Raw genomic sequence first — 23,786 nt, forward strand, 5'->3', positions numbered from 1 at the left:
CGCCTTCTATTCCTCTGAACTACCTAATTGCATTTTGTATCCACCCATCACTCTTCCTTTCATAAACCATCTCTCACTCAAGTACCAATTCCCAATTCTTCACTCCAAGATATTAACCCAATGAAGTCCCCCTTGTATCTACTTTTTTTTCTCTAAAAATCTACCAACAGATATTCAAATTGGACAACAACCATATCAGTGCCACCAACCTGGAAGGTGTAGTGAAAATCATGGACACTACCCATTCCTCCTGGATAGACCATTGAAGAAAATAAAATAGATTATACACTCCCCTTTCCAATCTATGGCTTGTGTCTGTATCAGTAATTTGTAATATCATCAATATTAAGATGGTGGATAAAAGGACAGGTAGAATTATCACCATATGGTTTTAACACCCACTTTTCCATGCTTGCAGGGGTCAGACAAAAATTGTTGAGCCAGATTTTGTACAGATTTTCTGTCACCAACCCTTCTCTGCTTCCAAGGAAGAATGGAAACAAAGGACACTGCTATGACAGTGACATTCATTTATAACTATCTCATGAAGTCAAGGCAAGGGCTCAGTAACACATACACACATATATATATATATATACATACAGCGGGCTTCTTTCAGTTTCTGTCTATTAAATCCACTTACAATGCTTTGATGAGCCTGAGACTATAATACCTGAGACTTGTCCAAGGTGCCATGCAGTAGGACTGAACTGGAAACCATGTGGTTAGGAAGCAAACTTCTTATCACATGACCAAACAGACAATGAATGCTTTGAAGCATTTAACTACATCCTCTAATGTTCCAAGTTGAAATTCCTACCTACATCAGCTCAGCTGAGCCTTTCATCTTTTTGAAATCAATAAAATAAAACAAATACCAGGGATTAATTTAGTCAACTGCATCCCTTCTACACAAATTTTAGAAATCCCCATTATCATTATTATTGACACTCTTCTTTGTTACTTGCAAGAATGGAGCAGAAATTTTTCCACTGCTGGGGAAAATGTGTTTTTATAATAAAATTGCTTTTCTACAATAAAATAATCAACAATGTGTGGTAAGTATCTTGCTTACCAACCACATGGTTCCGGGTTCAGTCCCACCACGTGGCACCTTGGGTGAGTGTCTTCTACTATAGCCTCGGACCGACCAAAGCCTTGTGAGTGGATTTGGTAGACGGAAACTGAAAGAAGCCCATCGTATATATGTATGTGTGTCTGTGTTTATCCCTCCACCCAACATTGCTTGACAACCGATGCTGGTGTGTTTACGTCCCCGTAACTTAGCGGTTTGGCATAAGAGGCCAATAGAATAAGTACTAGGCTTACAAAGAATAAGTCCTGGGGGCAATTTGCTTGATTAAAGGCGGTGCTCCAGCATGGCCACAGTCAAATGACTGAAACAAGTAAAAGAGTAATAAAAAAGGAGTAGAAACCTATTGGCTGTGAAAACTCAAGCAGACAGAATTATGTTCCTAGGAAAATCCAATGGCCATAGTAACACTAAGTCAATAGTCAAATTTTGTTCAACTATGTCAAAGCTAAATGAAAAAAAAAAAAAACATCAAGGTTGTCATTCAAAAATTATTCTTTTGTTAAAAAAAAAAAAGAAAATTCAGTCTCTTGATTTGCAAGAAACAACAGCAAAATCTCTCCCCAAAAACATCCCACAGTCTCAAAAATACAAGGACACTTCAAATAATGTATTTCTAGATTTACAAAAGGATGAAATGGTCACATCAGGAATGCTGCTGATTGTAGGTCTACTCAATGAAAGCCAAACCTAGAACTAAGCAACAACAAAATTCTTAAATACAATTTCTGATTTTGTTAAGAAATTTCATTGGCTATAAATACATTTCGTTTGCTGTTGCCAGTAATTTATTTTGTAGATATGGAAATATTGGAAAACCAAACAGTTTTACCCTCAAAACATCCATATCTCTGGTGAATTGTTGTTACTCCTGAGTCCAGTATGGACACCAGTTGTGTGTGATCACAATATAATTGCCAGCACTAATGTAAAAATTATCCATATCTGCAATATGATAGCAAAACTGTCTGCCAATAATGGATACTATTGCTGACCATATTTTGGCTAATATGCACATTAATTAATGTGATTATTTATTGGAAAAATGTTCATATTATTGTTTCCTAACAGAAAATTAGAAAATTCTGTATTCATCCTACAAGAATTTTAGCTGCATTTACTGGACTCTTGGAGGAATTAACACATTATTTGAAAACAATGTGGCATGGTTAAACCCAAAGACAGACATATGATGCTGCTAACATAAATAATACAAGCAGCAGTTTCGGATTTCGGGTCAAGGCCAGCAGCATTGAGGGCAGGTATTAGTCAATATGATCAACCCCAGTACTAAATTGGTACTTTATTCTATCACCCCAGAGAAATGACAGGCAAAGTTGACTTTTGTAGAATTTGAACTTAGAATGTAAAAATCCAGAAGAAATACTACAAACACTTTATCCAATACTTTAACAATTCTGCCAATCTACCCAGTAATAACAATCTGTTTTACATCATCATAAGCCTCAGATTAGTTGAGAAGGCTTATAGTTCTTTGGAACAACTCTTGCACATGCACAGTACACATTTTATGAACAAGAAGGAATGAAGATAAATTTGACCCTGACAATATTTGGGTGCAGTAGATGAAGGACTGTAGCTAAATATCTCAAATACTTGGGCCAATACTCTATTATTTCCAACATTTCGTTGCCCTGCCATAGAAGCAACATCAACAGCAATTGTCTCCTGCTGGAGGGAAATCTTTACAGTTTATAATCTGAAGAAATAAGGGGAGCACACTGGCTAAGTACTGATAACGTCTCTGGATCACCAATCAAATGACCACATGTTTTGAATGTTCAACATGCATTGCATTCTACTTGAGCAAAATACATAACTTTACTCGCTTCAGTTTGGTTAACTGGTTGACAGCAAGTCCCACTATCCTTGTAATAAACTCCATTATCCTAGTTGAGTATTTAGAAAAAAACACATTCAACTGTAAACATACCAGCTCCAAAAGTATGCAAATATAAATTTTTTCCAAAAGCCATCTTATCCATGCTAATATAGGAAAATAGAAATGAAACTATCAAGAGAGAAAGAAAAAGTCTTTTTTAAAAAATCCTTTAAAAATATCAAAATTCCAATGGAAATTCCATTAGATCGTATTTTATTTAAGCTGAAATGAAGATGTATTGAAGAAAAGATAATAATAAATCTCTTAGCACTAACACCAACTTGTCGAGTAAAAACTTCATGTAGAGATTAATCTGCTCCAGGTGCAAAGAATGGAAAAGAGAATGTGAAAAGCAGATTGCAAATCAATCGGGTGAGAATGTAAGTTAATTCAATCCTAGATTAGTCTCTTTTCTTTTTAACTTTTCTACTTAATGCCCAGTCTGATTTGCTCAATACTGCTAAGAGCCAAGCTAAAATTAAGCATTTTAAATAAAACTAATAAATGCATAATTTCACATAACCCTTTTGTTCTACATTAAACCAGGATATCTAATTTCACATCTGCTCATGCACAAATACACTAAAAAGTTATAAATATTTCTTGTTTCTTCTGATATTAGATTATCAAGTATGTTAAACAGTACTTTCCAACCAGTTTATAGATAAACTGATTATTTTTCCAAGAAATAATGTTGACACACACCTACACTTCATAGGCTGTAACTATCAAAGATCATCTTTACCACAGTTTTGGTAACGCTTTTTATAGTTTCAAACTATAAATGGTGATAATACAAAAATAAATTCATGTTTGTAAAGCTAATAACAGAAAGGAAAATCTTGATAAGGTATAACCAACGATAAGGGTGAACATGGTGTCTGTGTGTGTGAGTGTGTAGCTTTTCTGAATTCATTAGTATTTTGATATTTTGAGCTCTAGCTCTCCTTTCAAGATATACAATTTGATAATTCCTAAATAGAGATTACATTCGTCTCTTCTCTCCAGAAATAGAAATTATGGGATAACTTAGCCACTAGATAAGTCCGAGTTAACTCATTTCTATTAACTAAGCACAAGACTAATTATATAGAGAAAAGTTAACAGTTAATGAATCTACCCTCAGTATGTTACTGGTGATTTTTTTTTATAATCAGCTCTTAAACAAAGATCCAAACTACATGCAATAAATCATCCAGTCCATTATTATACTGACTTGGTCATTGCTAGTGCTCCATAATTCAGTATTTTGTGAAATGTTTTCCAATATATTTTCTAACAAGAACATTTGAATGAGAGAATGTTGAGAGCTACAAGACGAAAGCCTTTCAGCATTTAGAAAGAGCCCTTTTATGTACCTGTCTGAAACCAATCTAAACAATTACTACCTCCTGCAAAATGTGTGACCCAGTAACTATATTCAGAAACAATAAGGCATCCAGCTGTAGAAACCAAGCCAAAACAGATTATGGAACTGGTGTGGCCTCTGGCCTTGCCAGTTCCTGTCAAGGTGTCCAAAACATACCAGCATGGAAAACATGTTAAGTGTTGTTGATGATGATGATATAAAGAAATATAAAGAAGAAAGCTCCATATTTATTTTTATTCATCTGAGATTTATCACTTTATAGAGAATGAGATATTGCAGTTGCATAATTTTGACAAAACGAAGTACTTCACATAAAGCTTTAAATTACATTGACATTAAGAAAGATCTATTTGTAGTTTCATGCTCATACAAAATAGTTTTGAAAGAAGGTTGGTGTAAAGTTGAGCTATCTTTTGGGGACTAAAATGTGAACAAACCAAAAGACATACTGGAATATGTAGTAGCTGATTAAAACAGTAGAAAGATCACAGTGCTCTCTCTCTCTCTCTCTCTCTCTCTTTTAGAGAGAGAGAGAGCACTGTGAGAGAAAGAGAGAGAGAGATCTCCAGATGCAGTAACAGTACTAACTAGAATGTCCCTTCTTTCACAATGTTAATACAATTTGCCTGTATGGTTATGATGTAGGGTAAGGCCTCTAAAGTTACTGTTTCTAACTGAGAATTAAAAATTTTTTTAAAGAACATGAAAATTATGTCTAAGGAATGACATAAACTATGACTGAGAATAAGAGATGAGTTTGGTCAAGTTTGGATGGCCTTTGACCAACGAGTTAACTTAGGGTTAATTATCAAAAGAAAAAGGTTACATGAAGATGGTGAAAATAACTTGAAAACTGAGTGAATAAACATGTTAATTTGTGGTAACAGGCAATCAAATTACAAGTAGGATCAAAGAAAACATGGAATATCAATACAACATCACAAAAGCTATTTATCAAAGTAATTGGAAAAATCACAAAACTGACAGTATTAATTTTTGTTGGATTTTTGTAGCTCTCTGTTCCTTTTGGTCTAGAATCATTTTATTCTCAAATCTCGCTACTGACTTTCAAATGAATGTTCCTTAGTTTTTGTGTTTTTTTGTTTTTTTCCATACAGAGGCCTTTCACAATCAACTCTCAGCCTATTTTCTCTCAGCCTATTTTCACTCTGCATATATCAACCATTTGTATTAAATGTTCATATCTATTAAATCATCTCTCATGTACATATTAAGTATAACCTTTGATATCTAATTCACTCACTCTAATATCACTCATTGAGAGTCAAAATCAACTTTCTTCTCTAGTTGCTCTAAATGTTTGTCATACAACAGCTCAATCTTACAACACCCCATGTTCTGTCTGCTTTTCTATACAAAGAAAGAAATCCTGTCATTAGGTAAAAGTTATAATAACTGGAAGAAATTGTAATCATTATATATGAGGTAGGTAGCAGTGAAAGTAATATTAGAATTGTATACTTATTTGGCAAATGGACTGATAAACAAAATTAACAGCAATTTCAGAGGAAAATTAGTATATTTTACAAGTTATATGACATAAAAAAAAAACATCCAGTACACTCTGTAGAATGGTTGGTGTTTGGAAGGGAATCCAGCTGTAGAAACCAAGCTAGATCAGACTGGAGCCTGACGCAGCTCTCCAGCTTACTAGCACCAGTCAAACCATCCAACCCATACCAGCAGGGAAAATGGATGTATGATGATGATGATGATGATGATGATGATGATGATGATGATGATGATAATATCAGGTCGTTCCTTCTTTGTACTACCAAGCCACCAAAGAGCTCCAAGTGACTTCCTTGAAAAATGCTAGTCACTTCCCATAGAAGTTTTTATCAAGAGAATACAAAAGTAGTTTATTGTTGCTTTCCTTTGGATATCTTTCAGTAGATACCCTCTTTTGAACATGATACAGACAAGTTCACTTGTCTAGGTACTCAATGTCAAGAGAGCTAAAATGAAATACTAGAAAGTATCTGTACAATATTCTTACAATCCTGCTAATTTACCACTCTTGAATGGTACTTTATTTTATAGGCCTTGGAAGAACAAAACACAAAACTAGTCTCGGCAGAATTTGAAACTCAGAATTTGAAAGAGCTGAAACAAACAGAATAAGGTATTACTAGATTCAAGATTCTGATAATTTCTTGCTTTATATTAAGGGCTCTAATAAAAATAGGGATAATTTTTTAACTTAACCACAAGGTCACATATTTTGTGTGATGTCATGTATTTGATTTTTGCACTAGATTATTTTATCTTTAGAAAAATAAAATCATCCATATAGGGGAGGATTAGATAAAATGATCTAGTTGTATTTGAACTCCAAATGTAAAGGGACAAAATACAGCAAGGCAATTCTTCAGTGATTGAGACATTCTGACACCCACCACTCATTATAAAAATATTTATTTCTAATACTTTATTACATAAAAAAAAATAATGTTAACCATAACATTAGAGTGCAAAAACTTAAGATGCACCATTCTTCAGAACCAGATCTGTTCACCCACCCCTAAAACTACACTAGGGTGCCTTTGCGTTGTTGCTTGACCTGTAGAAACAACAGTCAAATCTCCTTCAAATCATACCTATCTTAAAAAAGAAATGACATGTTGGATACTGTAGGCGTAGATACATAAGATGGGTAGGTCATGAGAGGAAAGCCTTTGATTGGGGAGGGGGAGCTAAACAACAACACTGCAAGGCAATTCACTATAGCAAATGAGATCAAGCCATAGGAGCATGTCCCTATGATGAAGCGTTACTGAAGACATCCCCCTGAATTCTTTCTTTTATATCCAGCATGTTCAAGAATGCAGCTTAACATTACTTTCCAAATGTTTACTTAAAATTTACAACCATTCGATTTCTTCGCAACTTATTTCTCTATATTTTGATTTTATTTTTCTTAAAAAAAATTTGTTAAACTAATTTTATATTTAAGCAAATTATATTGTATTTGGTATGAAGAACCCATTGCTGTAAATTATGTTTATCACAATGTAATTATTAAACCATCCACATCTCGTCTTAACCTTTAGCTAACATTCAGTATCTTTATTCTGACAATGAAGTCTGTAAAGATACCTGGCTGTCTAATTTATTCCCACAAATATAAAAATTCACTTCATTATTTGCCAGAAGAATATTAACATACAATATGTCCTGTACTTGCCAACTGACATGGAAAAATTAGTTACAACTAAATTTTCACAAGTACTAAATTTAACAAAAATATATGAATGAACCAGAAAAAGTGATTATGTATGAGTCTTGGATGTCCAATTTTGACCAATAGAGAGCAGCTAAACTCTGCAGTTTTAAATTTATTTCTTACATTTTCGCTCTGTGTTACACATTGACCCGTCCTTCAGCGGTTTTTGTAACGTATCAGAGGGCTAGTCCTTCTTCGCTCAATCTTTTTTCGTTTCTGTAGAAAGGGACACTGTGAATGGCCCCAAACGACCTCTTACAGCGGAGAGAGAGAGAGAGAGAGAGAGAGGGAGAGAGAGAGAAAGAGAGAGAGAGAGAGAGAGAGGGAGAGAGAGAGAAAGAGAGAGAGAGAGAGAGAGAGAGAGAGAGAGAAAGAGAGAATCGGCCCATGTACTTGACTAGTACTTTATCGACCTCGGACATATGACCTCAGTGAAATTTGAACTCAGATCGTATGGAGCCGGAGCAAATTACCGCAAACCATTCTTATCCGACGCTCACTTCATTTATCTATCTGCTATCAAATAAAACAGCCGAAAGCCAACATTACAAGTTATGAAAGTATTACTAATTATTTATTTGACCACCCCCACTAACTTAAAAGTAACACTCAACACGGAGCTTATAAACATAATTAAGTCCTGTTATATGTTCTTAACGAGTTCATTAAACAGGGTAAATGAATGCGCAATGTTCACAGGCTATCCGCAGCAGGATGCTCAACACAGCACTAAATGCTGTATATATTAGGTAATATCAAATACATCGAAGTAGACAAAACAAATAGTTTTCGTTTTCTCAAATAAATATATAAGTGAATAAATAAAGCTGTAGCGTGGATTTTGGAAACGATAGCTACCCTTAATAGCTTGACACAAATGATAAACAGATTAGACAACATATAAGATACACAGTGAACCGACTCACAGAATCACCATATCAGACTGATATGATATTTATGTATCAAAATGAGAAAGAAAGAAAGAAAGAAAAGAAAATATCCTTAACTTCAAAAACTGGAAGTTACAGAACATCTAGCACAACTATCGTTTAATTATTTCAAAGATATTTTTAGCTACGAAATGTGTATCGGGAAAGTTTACATACACAGCTACCATGTGAAAAAACAAACATTACACATAGCGAAACATTGGATTAAGTTATAGTCCGAAATTTCATACTGTAAATGATCCCGTCTTTAATGTAAACGGACTGAATGTCTCCAGGACTACCCCTCCCATCACAAAGCGGGGAATGTGCAATTCAATTTTCTTTCTCTTTCTCTGAGATTAGAAACGGTATTAATGTTATCTGAGAGAATTGGCCGAGTGCCTTTGAAATATCGCAGACGAAAACAATAATATTTAGGTGGCATCCACGATCAAAGTTTATTAACTGTGTAGGAGACAAATTTCCTATTTTTATACAAATCAAACATGAAATGTAACATTTTCTTTCACAAGATTTTCATTTAAGGGAGATTGGAAATTATCCACTAGGATAACACAAACAGGCAGGGCAACAACAAAAATCAAAATTGAAACCCCAAACATTCTCCCACTACAATTTGACAAGGATCTAGAAGAAATCACATAAGATACACTAAAACATTTTTAGGAGAAAAAAAATTATTTTCCAAATGAAGCTAAAAAGAAACACATTTAGGAAATTCATTAGGGAAAGGGGATAGATAGCATTACAAATTTTCTTATAAATAATTAAAACCGCAGCGGGCAATTCACAAACACACACACCTTACATCAGCATTTGGTAGTATTACATCAAAAATAATCGAGGAATTATAGAGAAAAATAAACCCAGCTAGTAGTTTTACTATTTTTCGTTTACAGTACACACACACACACACTATGTATGTATCATAATTCGGAAATCCTAACACTTTCATAAAATAAATCACACAAGATAACATATATGATTGAAAATAAATGTAAATAATGAAGACGATGGTAAAATAGTGAAATAACAATTTCAATAATTAAATTTTAACAATAATGTTGATAAATACAGACAACTGCATGTCTGTGTCGCATGGTGCGCTAAACGGCAGAAACAGAGAGAAAGGGGGAGTGTTTATATTATCTATGTAAATAACAACTGACTAGATGATGTTATGAAGGTGCACCAGTCACTATGCAGTAGCAGCACCACCAGTATATATTTTTGTGTACTCACCTGATGCCGCTGGCATATACACTGTCCCATGAAGAAATCTTTAGCACAAGCTAACCAAGAGAAATACATCAGCAAATTGTTGCCGATCCGCTAAATGAGAGATATTTCCGAAAACAATGCCTTCTTTTGTCACGTCATGGAAGAGCTTGAGTGGTTCAGCACAGAAAGTGTACATATATGTTCATGTTTGTGTGTGTATATGTGTGTGAGTATGTAAGTGTGGTATAGAGAGTGCAGTAGTCGTCTTTCATAGCCTTGGACCAACTACGTAGTTTGGAACATTATCAAGCAGAAAGTGATCGGCTCTCTCCCTACTCCGCCACCGACTACAGCAAGTTCACGATTGTGATGAGATAGAGTGTTGTAACCAGCTGACCACTTGCTAATTATGTAGCGATCGGAGATGATAATGACAGAATGCATATGAATTTAGTGTGGTAAATTAAACTTGCAGATATCAGCGTTGGTCAAGCAAGTGGTTGGAATGACTGAGGCAGAGCGGTTACTAACTGAACGAGATTAACGAATAAAAATAGAATGAATGAATTACACAAAAGCACTCTCAATCATCAATAAATTTGATTTCATAAAGCGTTTAAGAGAAAGACAATACTGGACGATGACGGGGGAAGGAATTGAATTAAAACGCGATAGCTCTCCTGTCGTTTTACTAATATCATGAAAGGATAACAACTACACTAGAATGATTGGTTCGGATATTTCTACAGGGACTAGTGATGTTCAGGCCTAGAAAATAAGTAGAATGACAGCATAAACTGGATTTATTGGAAAAAACGTTTCTATTATGGAAAAAAATAAAACATAAAATAAAATAAAGTAAAACAGAAAGCTTAGCTCTCTTAACTTCTGAAAGGGTTAACTGCTTAGTGGGAATATTTCCCTCAATTTATTTTAATGTAGTGACTTCTGAACAATGTACTATTGATTTCTTTTGAATAAATACACTGGGAGATTTAAACTATATTTCCAGCATATTGTTACTGTTTTTCTACTGACTATGGAAAGGTAAAAAGAAAGAAAAAAAAGAGGTAATATTAGCACTACCTGGATTTGATCATGAACCCAAAAGGATTAAATCAAATCCAGCCTCATTCTTTCTTATTTCGAGCCAGGTTCTCTTTCCTTATAAATATATTATTGGAGTCAAGTAGCAGAATGGATAAACCAACAATCTGAAAATAGTTCTATCAAAATGTTGGGTTTCCTTTTACATAGTCCCATAACACCTTGCGAGAGGGTTTGGAGTATAATGTTAATTGGTTAGGGAATATATGTATATATATATATATATATATATATATATATATATAGGTGTTGATACTGTTTAGTAATAGCATCATAAATTCTGGTTAGCCTTATTTCAAAATGCTGGAGGTGTGTTTCCATCATAAATAATGGTTGAATTTTTGTAGCGGCAGCTAACATGGAGGTGATAAATTCAGACAGCTTGTTAAATGTCGCAGGGTAGGCTAAGACTAAAGAATATCACATAAATTTGTTGTATCAATAAATGATGGAAAGGCTGAACTTGAACAGTATAGAGGGAAAGGAGAGAAGCGAAATGTTTTATTATTAGTTTCAAATGACAGAATTATAATGAAATTAGTTTAACTAGTTTTAGTGTTGGGTTCTCTAGAATTAAAAAGCTATAACATACACACATGTTATTTAGCCCAAGGTCAGTCATAATCCACAAGACCTATGATCAGAAGCATTTTACAATGCAATTTCTTTCAGTCATAAGGTATCTAAGATATTTTTTCTTATTTTATTTTTTTTTTAAATAGTAGGGTGTAACCCAAGGGAGAATTGGTTTCTATTTCTAGCAAGTCATACAAGCACACAGACTCGCTTTTTACTAGACTTCCATATCCGACCAAAATATTCTACCTGTTTTATGTTCAGATTGGCCAGATCTGGCTTTTCACATGAACCCTACAATATCATTTTAAAAATGAACGGTTACCTCATGAAAATTGCAAAGCTAGAAGACAATGCATGATTAATTTAAAACAATGTGACGAAATAAGCATTAGTTTTTATAGAATAATGTGAATGCTAAAGGGTTAAGCAATATATAATGGTAATAGCAGAAACAATATATATAGGAAATAACAGACCAAACTATTAAAAAGAAATTTTTTCTGCAGTGGCCCACGTCTACACTTTGTCCCATAAAATGTTAGCTCCTCTATTCAGATGGTTTGGTACTACATGTTTAACCAATTTCAAGATGTTGTTAGACATTTAGTAGTAGCTGAATTGTTATAGTGATATGTCCAACATTACACTTCATGAAGAATAGTAAAATAATTCAGATGCCAATATAAATCAAGAGCTTTATGAAATTCTTCCCAAGAATTCCCAATGATGACATATTTCAAACAAAATCTTCTGAAATTAAAAACCAATATATTTTTACCAAAGCTGTTCAATATCAGTTTAGATCATAAATTTAATTACTTCTCAATTTTGATAATAAATGGCCTTAATTCCATTCATTAGCTAAATAATTTACACTAAATATAATTTTTCACTTGAACTGAGTGCAATTTATAAAGCAATTAATGAAACAACAGCCTGGAAAGGTATCAAGAATGAAAATGTTACATCAATGGTATCAAATGAAATTGAAAACAGCAATTGTGAAGAATTATAAAAATGCTGTGAAGTGGTAATAGTAATGAAATCTAACAACTGCTAGTTAATTCTAATAAGACTATGGTAATGAATATATTTTTCTAGATATCATCTGAAAAATGTCTAGACATTTTTTTTTCTTAGAAGTTGCATTTATCTTAATCCAGCTTCTTCATCTAAAGGCCACAAAGGTTCAGAGAACACAACACACATTAATCTTCTTATCCAGCCAAATAGTATTTTACAGCTGGATGCCTTTCTTGTCACCAACCCCTAGCTCTCTCTCAAGTAAGGGTTGAGCTACAGGACAAATTATTTGCAGGAGATGTAAATATGAAAATGCCCTTTTGCTCTGACAATGTCATGTGAAGATGTGCAGAATGTAAATATTCCTATGCATGCAAACACACACATGCAACAAGCTTCAATACAGTTTCTGACTTCTGATGCCATTTACAAGGCATTGGTTAGTTCAAGATACTGTGGTTGTGGAGCAAACTCCACATCCAGTCAGCCATATCTGCATCTGAAATGTTAACCTTAATATTCTATTTTATATAAAATAATTGATATATAATAAATATATTACATTATTGTGTTTTTTTCTTAATAAAAGCATGTGTTGGGGTTGTGACGTTGCTTGAAATAGATCAGACAGTCTGAGTTTGTTACTTTTCAGCAGTAGAACAGTAAGAAGGAAGATGGATTTTGCAAAGACAATGGAATAAAAAAAGCAAGATGAAAGAAAAGTCATTAACAAAATTTTGGTAGCTAAGTTTTTAGAAACTTAAATGAGAATAACATCTGCATTGATTACTTCACTGATATCTAGGCAAGCCAAAGAAGCTGTTTAGTTTTTCTTTTTTTCTTTTTTATTCTATTTTTAGGAGAGGGATGATTGTTATTTGGCACATAATACAACAAAATCTGCACTTAACTCTGTAGCATCATTGTGTTATCACTAAATTATAGAAGAAGAGGAGAGAGAGAAAGAATAACCCATCAAAAATAAACTTTACGAAGTTTTAGATGGAACTGAACCTTCATATCCTTCTTGATAAAAAAAAAAAAAACCCTTGCTTTCAGTTTTGGTTACTCATGCTTTTATTTACACAAGTTAGTTAGATTAGATGTTTAGCCCATCAATAATCCGAGATTTCACTAGTGATTGAGCACATATGTGTACATATTCAGTTCCTGTCTGCTCTTATTCTCAACACCAAATATAGAAATTTTCTTCATTAATGTTAAACTTTAGCAGTCCCTATTGCCAATATTGTTTTAGTTTTGATTATGTTTAATTCAGCTTACATCATGCATGTTAAAAAGATTTTGCTACAGACCCATGGTTAATTTTATTGTGAGAAATATTATCTGTCAATACACAATGTAGCAGCGCATACAGACGATGATGATAATAATAATAACAATAATAATAATAATAATAATAATAATAATAATATTAATATAATAGAAATAAGCAAATTTTAAGATGTTCCTTTTCCATCTTAGGTATAACAGATAATTTAAACTTTGATATGACAGTTGCATTAAATACCTGCTAAAAAATAGAGAACCTTAGGTTGTATTTGTTTACCTAAAAAAAGGCTAAGTCTAGGTCTAACGCCTGTAATTGCTGTTCATACCATATAGGAATAGAATAACTGAGGCAGAATAAACATTATGCGAAGAGTTGTTCAGAGCCATGTCAGTACTGACTGAACAGATTTATCATCGTAGGGGTTCCAGGTGGATTCACCCAGTTTTTTTTCCTTACTTTTTACTTTTTCTTACATATAATGTATCTTGCACTATATTGACTAATGTGTTCATTCATTGAAAACTTTATGGTGTAATTTTAAGGAGATTTAGCTGCCATTTTAGGCCGACTGTATGTCCACATAGTAATAGCAGGTCCCTTGTTGGCATCTATGAAAATTGTTTTGGTAGAAGTAAGTATCCATTAAGATCTAGTTATATCCAAATACTTAATATATATTAGTCTCGATATTAGCCAATCAGAATTGCTGAAGCATGGAATAAACTATCTGCATCGGTTGTTAACTGTCAGGACACTACATCCTTCAAAATTTCCATGCTTCCTGAAATTTGCCAACAGTGCACCTGATGTCCCCCTCCCACCTTTTCTTAACAACTCATTCACTATTCACTTCCTGTGCATTATTCTATGTACTGCTTGTGCACTTTGGGCTACTTTTGATGAGTTGTAGTGTACCTGATGAGCACTGTATACAATAAATTGAATTTTTATTTCTCTTTCAGATCAATGCTGAAATCTTGTGACATCTTCCATATGCAGAAGGCCAACTCTCACAATATAATTAATCTAAGGACTATAGCAAACATTTTAAACATATATAATATAAAACAAGTTGAATATTTTTAAGGAATGAGAGTTGGCTGGAAATGTATATGAATTCTTAGGTGTTCAATCATTGTAGTGAAATCTCAGTTTAAAATGTTTGATCTGTCTTGATGAACTTGTGTAATAAACAGAATGAACAATCATAAACTGAAAACTAACTTGGATAATTTATATTAACTACAGGACATAATTAGTGCAGTTAATGATATCTAAGCTATTAGATACAAGGTAGCTGAAAGAAACTCAGGGAATTGCAATACTTATTGGTAATAATGGACTTCTGCCATTATGCAAAAGTAGACCATAATTACAATGTTAAGAAGTTGGGCAGTAAAGCCAGAGAAAATGCAGCAACTGTGGGGTTCTAAATTACATTATGTGTAAGATGTGAAATGTTAACTTATAACAGAGATTGAATATCAAAGCATCTACCAATGTATTCTGGAGAGGCATTTGCAATGTGATGGTTAATTAATGTTAAATGAAAATGTGTCTTGAGACAAAGGTAAAATATTCCCATTCTAGAGGTAAGCATGGACCTTAGATGGTTAAGGATGTGTTTTACACAAGACATTTGATTGTGTTTTTGATAATTTGAGCATTTGCGTGTAAGTTTTCGTAATTCATAAAAGTTTGTTACCATTCTGTTTATACAGTGCATAAACAAATATGACCCAAGGTAATCTGCTAGAAAAAGCAGCAGCCTTCCTTATATCCCATTTTCTTAAAAAAAAATGCCAGGGACATCTTGAATAATGTGATCAGAAATACTGAGTTGTCTGGGAAGAAAATATGTGATGAGATATTCATAGCTACAACGCTTTTGATTATACGTCTAATCTGTTGTAAAATGGTAATTATTATCACAAATACAGATTGACATACTTTGAAAGTTGTTACAAAGGACATTTGGAGAGGGAGTTGTATATATACAATTTTCCACTCAAATTAAGCCCAGATTTATTATTAACAATTACTCTTACAATGAAAACTTAACACTTAAGATTTCTAGGTCTGTTCTATCAACAGCTAATAAAATATTAAATTTCCAACTTTAAATCATTAGTCACGAACTTGGAAAGTATGTGTTGTGAAGTGTGAATCAAAAGTTTGCTTTTTGCATTTACTGTGAAAACTAAACTAACAGCCTGATGTACTAAATTATACGCCTGGTCTTTTCTTCTGCACCACTGCCTCAGTCTGGAATTTCCTGCCTGAGTAAGTTTTTCTTTTACAGGAATTCAAAGAAAATATTAGCTGTACCAAAGTACCAAATTAACCCAATAATTTTAACTTGAATTTCCTCTCTTCTATGCTAAAGAGAATCATTATAGGCTATGGGCCCCACAGTTATTCTTTAGTCAAGTGGAAAAAAAAAACAATGAAGAAACAAAAACAAAAAGAGAAGGCATTCAAACAGATGTTTAGCTTTCAACAATAACAAAAATACAAGAAATATTTTGAAATATTTCTTGTATTCTTGTATTGTTGTTATATGAATAAGAGAAACATTACAACTATCACACTATTCAAATGGTACACTAACCACAGATCAAGGATAGTCTCTGGTTTTCCTTTTTAAGTGCTTTGTTAACTAAGCCAGAAAATACAACATACTTTAGGTTAATGACCACTGAGCAGGGTGAACTGAAACAATACTATAACCATCTTGTTGCTCTCAGCTGAATGAAAGTGTTTTTGTCAGTTTAGCCTCAAGAACATCAAGCCAACAACCAACTAAATTCACTTCCCAGCTGGGTGGTGGTTAATGGTAAGAAAAACACTCAACTATACTATAAAAACTACTTATCTCAGTGTTAAAGGCGTGTGTTCAAAATTCATTATATTTATGGCTCAAACGGTACCAAACCTATTTTTTGAAGTGATTAAGAGGTTATCAACAAGAAAATCTAGTGTGTGGTAAGAAGCTTGCTTCTCAAACACACAGTTCCAGGTTCAGTACTACTGTATGGCACCTTGAACAAGTGTCTTCTACTATAACCTCAGGCTAACCAAAGTCTTGTGAATGGATTTGGTAGGTGGAAACTAAAAATGCCTGTGTGTGTGTGTGTGTGTGTGTGTGTGTGTGTGTGTGTGTGTGTGTGTGTGTGTGTGTGTGTGTGTGTGTGTGTGTGTGTGTGTCCACCACCACTGCTTGACAACCGGTGTTGATGTGTTTACATCCCCATAACTTAGACGTTCAGCAAAAGAGACCTAGTACTTATTCTAATAAGTACTAGGCTTAAAAAAAAAGTCCTGGGGTTGATTTGTTTGACTAAAACCTTGAAAGGCAGTGCCCCAGCATGGCCACAGTCAATGACTAAAACAAGGAAATGAATAAAAAATATATGCATTGACTTGTAAATCACATGCTTCTTTTTCAGAATTGTAAATTTCAAAACTTGAAAACCCATGTTTACATGGGGAAACTTTACAGGATGAAGGAGATTTTCGAAGAATATTTATGATTAAAAAATTTTCTAATGTTTTCATTTTTCTCTTTTCCTGTTCTTATGTATTGAATGAATTTGCAAAATTGTATCTTTAGTCATTTCCTGGTGTGACCTCCTTTATCACCGACACCACTTTTTGCCTTTCTTTCTATTTTTTTTCTTTTTAGGTTACCTCAAACTACTTTCTTGGCCTACCCCTAAATTTTTACTTTCATCTTCAGACATTTAACTATATTCTTATCATCCATTGAGCTTTAAGAAGTGCGTTGGTGGGTTAAGTGAATTCACTTCCTTTAAGTTCAAACTCACATTTTCTTTTCTATTGACAGAGTTTTGATGAACAAACTGCTCAAAAAAGCACTGAACACTCTTCTACAACAAAACTGACAAGCTCAAATATTCGTTAAATAACTACATTTTGATTTTTTGCCAAAGAATTTACTATTACATATATACCACAGAACCTCCCAAAACCAGACACCAATATTTAAAGATTGCCTAAGCCTAATTAGGTTACCTATGAAGAAAACCAAACAATGCCAAAATAAGAGATCTCCACAGACTATGAATCCACAAATGCTTTCCACTAAAAAGAATGAAAGACAAGACCTAAGATACGAAAAATTCACAATCGAGCATAATATATGTGTGTTCCCATCATCAACTGCCCAAATGGATATTAGTATGGTTTCGACAACTGGGCAGTACCATTCAATCCAGCTATATATATATATATATATATATATATATATATATATATATATATATGGGAGAATGTACGAAAAAAAAACAACAACAGACGAGGACAGGTGGTGTAAACAACAAAAGGATGTATTAGTTTGACGCTCGGGAATACAGAAAGTCTTTAACGTTTCGAGCTACGCTCTTCAACAGAAAGAATACGGAGAAAACAAGGAGAAAAACACGGAGAAAAAAAATTGAATGGTGTTTGGTTAACGATCTATATAGTAATCACAGTGAAAGAGTTTTCACCAGTCATAAGATGGAAAAGTTTTTAAATAGTGATTTCAATAGTTATTCGGAGAATAGATTACAAAAGCATTTAAAATTATCTGACTCAGTTTAACTAAGAAGATTAGAGAAGAAATTAATATAAATTTTATAATAATTCTACTTGCCACTCTGTTACTTAGCCTGTCCATAACGCTTCCAAGTGATCAGGTGAAGGAGGAGGGGGTGGGATGGGGGAGAGGAGGGGGAGAGGAGGGGAGAGGAGGGGGAGAGGAGGGGGAGAGGAGGGGAGAGGAGGGGGAGAGGAGGGGAGAGGAGGGGGAGAGGAGGGGGAGAGGAGGGGAGAGGAGGGGAGAGGAGGGGGAGAGGAGGGGAGAGGAGGGGAGAGGAGGGGAGAGGAGGGGAGAGGAGGGGAGAGGAGGGGAGAGGAGGGGAGAGGAGGGGGAGGGGGAGGGGGAGAGGTAGTGGTGAGTTGAATATGTAATTTTTTTTTTGGGAGCTATGTTTTTCACCTCCATTACTTAACCCATCTGTAACTCTTTCATGTGATTAGTTGAAGGGAAAGGCGAAGAGCAAAAGAAAAAGTAGAGAGAAAATGCAGGTAAGGCAAAGTGTGAGAGAGAAAGAGGGAGACCTTCAAAACTAAGTTTAACAGACAAGAAACTAATTTTTGCTGTCATTTGTTTGCAATGACAAAACATTTTAAGCTGAAGATAAAGGTTTAGTGAAAATAAATTTTACAGATCAGTTTTATGAAGAAATATATTTGAAGTATATTTTCATTGCTGATTTAATTTTAGTCTCATACCAGAATAAGCAGATCTATGATCAAAGATATGTTTTTTTTTTTTTTTTTGCTTTTGTTTTTTGTTTTTTTCAGACATCATGTATTCAGATTTACATTACAAAATGTGGCTTTCTTTTAAGATACTAGAGCGAGATTAGAGAGATTTGGCTGCTATTTCTAACAGATTGAGTTTAACTTCATAAAAGTTTCCTTATTGATTGGTGCACTAGACTTGCAGTGTTGAACTCGCTGTACAATGGCTCTGATTCTAATTCTCTATCTCTCTCTCATCACTATGGGCCCATGACAAACATAAGATGATTAGCAGAAGTCTGGCTGCAAAAGGAACACTGTAATATGTTTTGCTGAGCATGATGGATTCCAACTAAAAGAACCAGAATAGAATAGCAACAAACAAAATATCTAATTTGTAACAAAATTATTAAAATCAAAAATTTCCAGTTACAATAATTTTAAATTTAATTGAATCCACAATATATATTTCCGATGAAATTTTCTAACAAATTTTTTCCAGTTAAACTTCATTGCTAAATATCATAATTATCAAGTGAAAGAGCAGAATTTCCAAAAGTGGAAAAAACAACAAAAAAAAAAACAAAAACAAATAGAACAATTTTCTACAGGAATTATAACTGAAACAATGTTTTTTTTCTTTTTTGTTTTGTTTCTAATGGTGGGAGGGAATGAAGGACAAAATACATAACCAAAAAAAATATCAGGAATCGTAGAGGAAATCATCGAAGAAGTATTAAATGCTGAAGTTTTTCTTGTCATTAATAGAAATATTTTTCCCCCGCACATACACAAGCATACAGTTCAGTTTGCAACAATGTGATCCCAGGTTTGATCACACTAAATGACACCTTGGACAAGTACCTTCTGCTATGGCTTCAGGATGATGAATATCTCATCATCATCAGTTAACATCTGTTTTCCATGGGTTAGATGGTTTGATGGGAGCTGGCAGGCCAGAAGACTGTACCAGGCTCTACTGTCTGTTTTGGCATGGTTTTTTGTATGGCTGAATGCCTTTCCTAATGCCAGTCGCTTTACAGAGTGGCCTGGAAACTGTGTGAAAGCTCATGGAGAGAGAAAGAAAGAGAGAGAGAGAGAGAGAGAGAGAGAGAGAAAGAGAGAGAGAGAGAAAGAGAGAGAGAGAGAGAGAGAGACTGAGTTTATGTTTACACCAGTATAAAAGGTGGTGTTGCATTCCTGAATGTTTTGTAACTTAGTGGTTTGATTAACAGATATCAATAAAATAAGTAAAGGTGTCAATATGATCAACTAAATCATTGAGGCGGTGCCCCAGTATGGCCTCAGTCCAACAGCTGAAAAGTATTTTATGTGTGTATGTAGAAAGACACACCACATGCATGTATTAACCATGTTAAATCTAAATTTAGTAGGTTTATTTGCACCAACCCAACAAAAGCAATGATAAATTCAGCTTATCCAACTGTATTGAACCCTTAAAACAATAGTTTCAACAAAACCCATTAACACCAAACCCTTCAAAGTAACAATTAATCAGCTAATATAACCCATCTTCTCTTTTGAATAAATTGAACAGAGCCCTTAGATATTTGATACAAGATTAAAATCATAGGAAAACTTTCATTGAGGTCATCATCATCATCATCGTCATCGTTTAACGTCCGCTTTCCATGCTAGCATGGGTTGGATGATTTGACTGGGGACTGGTGAAACCAGATGGCTACACCAGGCTCCAATCTGATTTGGCAAAGTTTCTACAGCTGGATGCCCTTCCTAACGCCAACCACTCCGAGAGTGTAGTGGATGCTTTTACGTGCCACCGGCACGAAGGCCAGTCAGGCGGTACTGGCAACAGCCACGCTCAAAATGGTGTATTTTACGTGCCACCTGCACAGAAACCAGTTCGGCGGCACTGGCAACGATCTCGCTCGAATGCCTTTACATGTGCCATCCGGCACAAGTGCCAGGAAGGCGATGCTGGGCACAGGTGCCATGATGGTTTCGCTTTCGTTTGCCCCAATAGGTCTTCGCAAGCTGAGTTTCGTTTCCAATGAAAGAGACGACGTTGGCATGGGTGCCAGTCGTCGTATCATGAATATACTCAGATTGGAAGTGAATCCACAATTGAGTCCATAAAAGTAATAATGAGTAATGGAATTAAGTCCATAAAAGTAATAATGACATTGGGATTAGTTAAAGTTGTCTGGATATGGAAAATCTTGAGTAGCTGGAGTAACTGTGGGCAAGTTAAAGTTATGGCTTGTTGCTGTTAAGTTACTTGGTAACTGAGCATAAGCTGATTTACTTCCAACCTTTTCAGGGCTCGTGATGCAACTGTTGTTGAACTGCTTAACTGGTACTTACTTTTGGTTGTCTCAAGTACAGTTCCATGTCTTTGTGCACATTTATATATACACACATATAAAGGCTTAAGTCTTGGAATGAGACTGTAAAATTGATATCAGCACTTACTTTTTTGAAATCTGGTACTTACTCTATCAGTCTTCTGCCGAACTGCTAAGTTGTGGGAATGTGAAAAAAAATCAACACAAGTTGTCAAACAATGGTGGGAAACAAAGACAATATGCACGTACACGCACACACACACACACACAAGGCTTCTTTCAGTTTCTGTCTACCAAATTAGCTTACAAGACTTTGATTGGCACGATACTATAGAAGACACTTGCCAAAGGATGCTGCACAGTGGAAGTGAACTCAAGACCATGTGGTTAGGAGCAAGCTTCTTATAAACTAGAGAAGTTAAAAGCTAGAGCTAAAACAGCTGACTCCCAAAACTCTATATTTTATTTGTGGCACAATTAAATACACAAATATTTACTAAAAGTTCATAATCTGACTCCAGTCAGTATCTTCTACTGAGTGAACCAAAATGTTTCTCATCTCCAAGAAACTGCCTCTTGTTCTGTTCTCTAAATGCCAATTATTGAGACACATACACACTAAGGCAAATACACAGGCACAAAAGAAGAGTACCAACTTAGACATATCAAGATACATACAGACTGAATGTATTTATATGTTGAAACCATCAATATCTTTTTTCTTCTAATCAGTGTGTTTGAAATACACAATTAGCCTTGTTTCCTAACCGAAACAGATTAAATAAATAAATAAATAAATAAATATATAAATAAATAAATAAATATGAAATATGATATGTGTGTGTGTCTATATATATATATATATATATATATATATATATATATATATATATATATATATATATATATATATATTCACACACACATGTACACAAATATAAGAAGAAAAATGAGAGTTAAAAAAACACATTTTACCACTAATCTTTCATAGCATTCTTTCATCACTTGTTCCATTTAGTTAATATCATATCATTAGACCGATTAAATCTAGCTAGTTAGAGTTTTTATTTGAAGTGTGTGTGTGTGTGTGTGTGTGTGTGTGTGTGTGTGTGTGTGTGTGTGTGTGTGTGCACGCGCGCGCGTGCACACCTGCATGCTTTTGTGTGTTAATATGTTTATCTTGCATTTTTTTGGGGGTTTTATTTTATGAGGATTTTTTCCTTCTATTCTTCAGATAATAGGTGCAAGCATCACCATTCATTTTAAGAAGTTCAATCCACAATCAAGTTGAAAGCTGACCTAGCTGTGCAGCACCTGGGATAAAGTTCTTTTATTTTTATTTATTTATTTTTACACCATAGCACTGGGTTGACAAAAGCCTAGTGAGGGAAATTTGGTAGACAAAACTGCATGGCAATCTCCTGGATGTACCTCATTTAATATTTAATATCTTCATAACGAAGCAGAGCAGTTTATAATTCATTTATATTTATCTATTCACTAAGTGATGCAAATAATCATATATTAGTTTTCCTTATGCTGCTTATTTTGTTCTTTCATTACATTTTGTTTCCTTTGTGAAAAACACATAACAATGTATTAGATATGTATGAGATAAAAACCTCTAATTCTCCACTGATGATTGTGTATGTAACATATGAAATTTTGAGATCTCAAAATCTGGAATGTCATACAATTAATTATTTAGATATTCAAATATACAGATTAAGTTGTTTCCAGTGTACTACAAGGTCTAACTCTACACTTACATTTTTATTATAATGACGGTGTGCACTGGGTTCAGATACTCAAATATTTGCCAAAGTTTTTAACAGAATAATGAAAGTGAAAGTAGCCCCAAGAGAAATTTGGAGATGAACCTACTATTCAGTTCACCAGTAGATGTTCAGCATAGTAACACAGACACAAAAAGACATGGATAATTACAAACATCAGTTTATGTGTGTGTGTATAAAATATATGTATATATGGTTCTGGTGCCATGTGAAAAGCACCCAGAACACTTTGTAACGTGGTTGGTGTTAAGAAGGGCATCCAACCATAGAAACCAAGTCAAAACAGACTATGGAACCTAGTGCAGTCCCTGGCTGTCCTATCCTTGCCAGCATGGAAAATGGACATTAAATGATGATGATAATAACATAGGATCACTACAGCAACTCTTCAACAACACTTTTATCATTCTCAAATTATGTACTACAACTTAAAAAAGAAAAGAGTAAAAAAAGCCAAAGATCTGCAGATAATTAACATTATACATACAAGGTGACAAATTTTGACGAGGGAATGTAGCAGCACTTAACTGATTCTTACTTTATTAACACCCAGAAGGATAAAAGGCA

At 34.2% G+C, this 23,786-nt stretch overlaps 1 protein-coding gene across 44 annotated transcripts in view; it reads right to left on the reverse strand.

Moving 5' to 3' along the window:
- The window catches only part of LOC106875150 (FERM domain-containing protein 4A), a 363,595-nt gene that overhangs the window by 238,160 nt on the left and 101,649 nt on the right, over positions 1-23,786 (reverse strand). For 9 of the 44 annotated variants that reach the window (XM_089347859.1, XM_089347847.1, XM_089347854.1 and 6 more), the window contains exon 1: positions 9,805-9,995. The exons of the other annotated variants lie outside the window; for them this stretch is intronic. In XM_089347859.1, the coding sequence (XP_089203985.1) occupies positions 9,805-9,873 (69 nt within the window). In that variant the 5' untranslated portion in view covers positions 9,874-9,995. Of the gene's footprint in view, positions 1-9,804; positions 9,996-23,786 lie in introns of those variants that run through there. 44 annotated transcript variants of the gene reach the window in all.

The sequence above is a fragment of the Octopus bimaculoides genome, chromosome 2, assembly GCF_046866305.1.
Source record: "Octopus bimaculoides isolate indiv1 chromosome 2, ASM4686630v1, whole genome shotgun sequence".
Classification (NCBI taxonomy): Eukaryota; Metazoa; Mollusca; class Cephalopoda; order Octopoda; family Octopodidae; genus Octopus; species Octopus bimaculoides.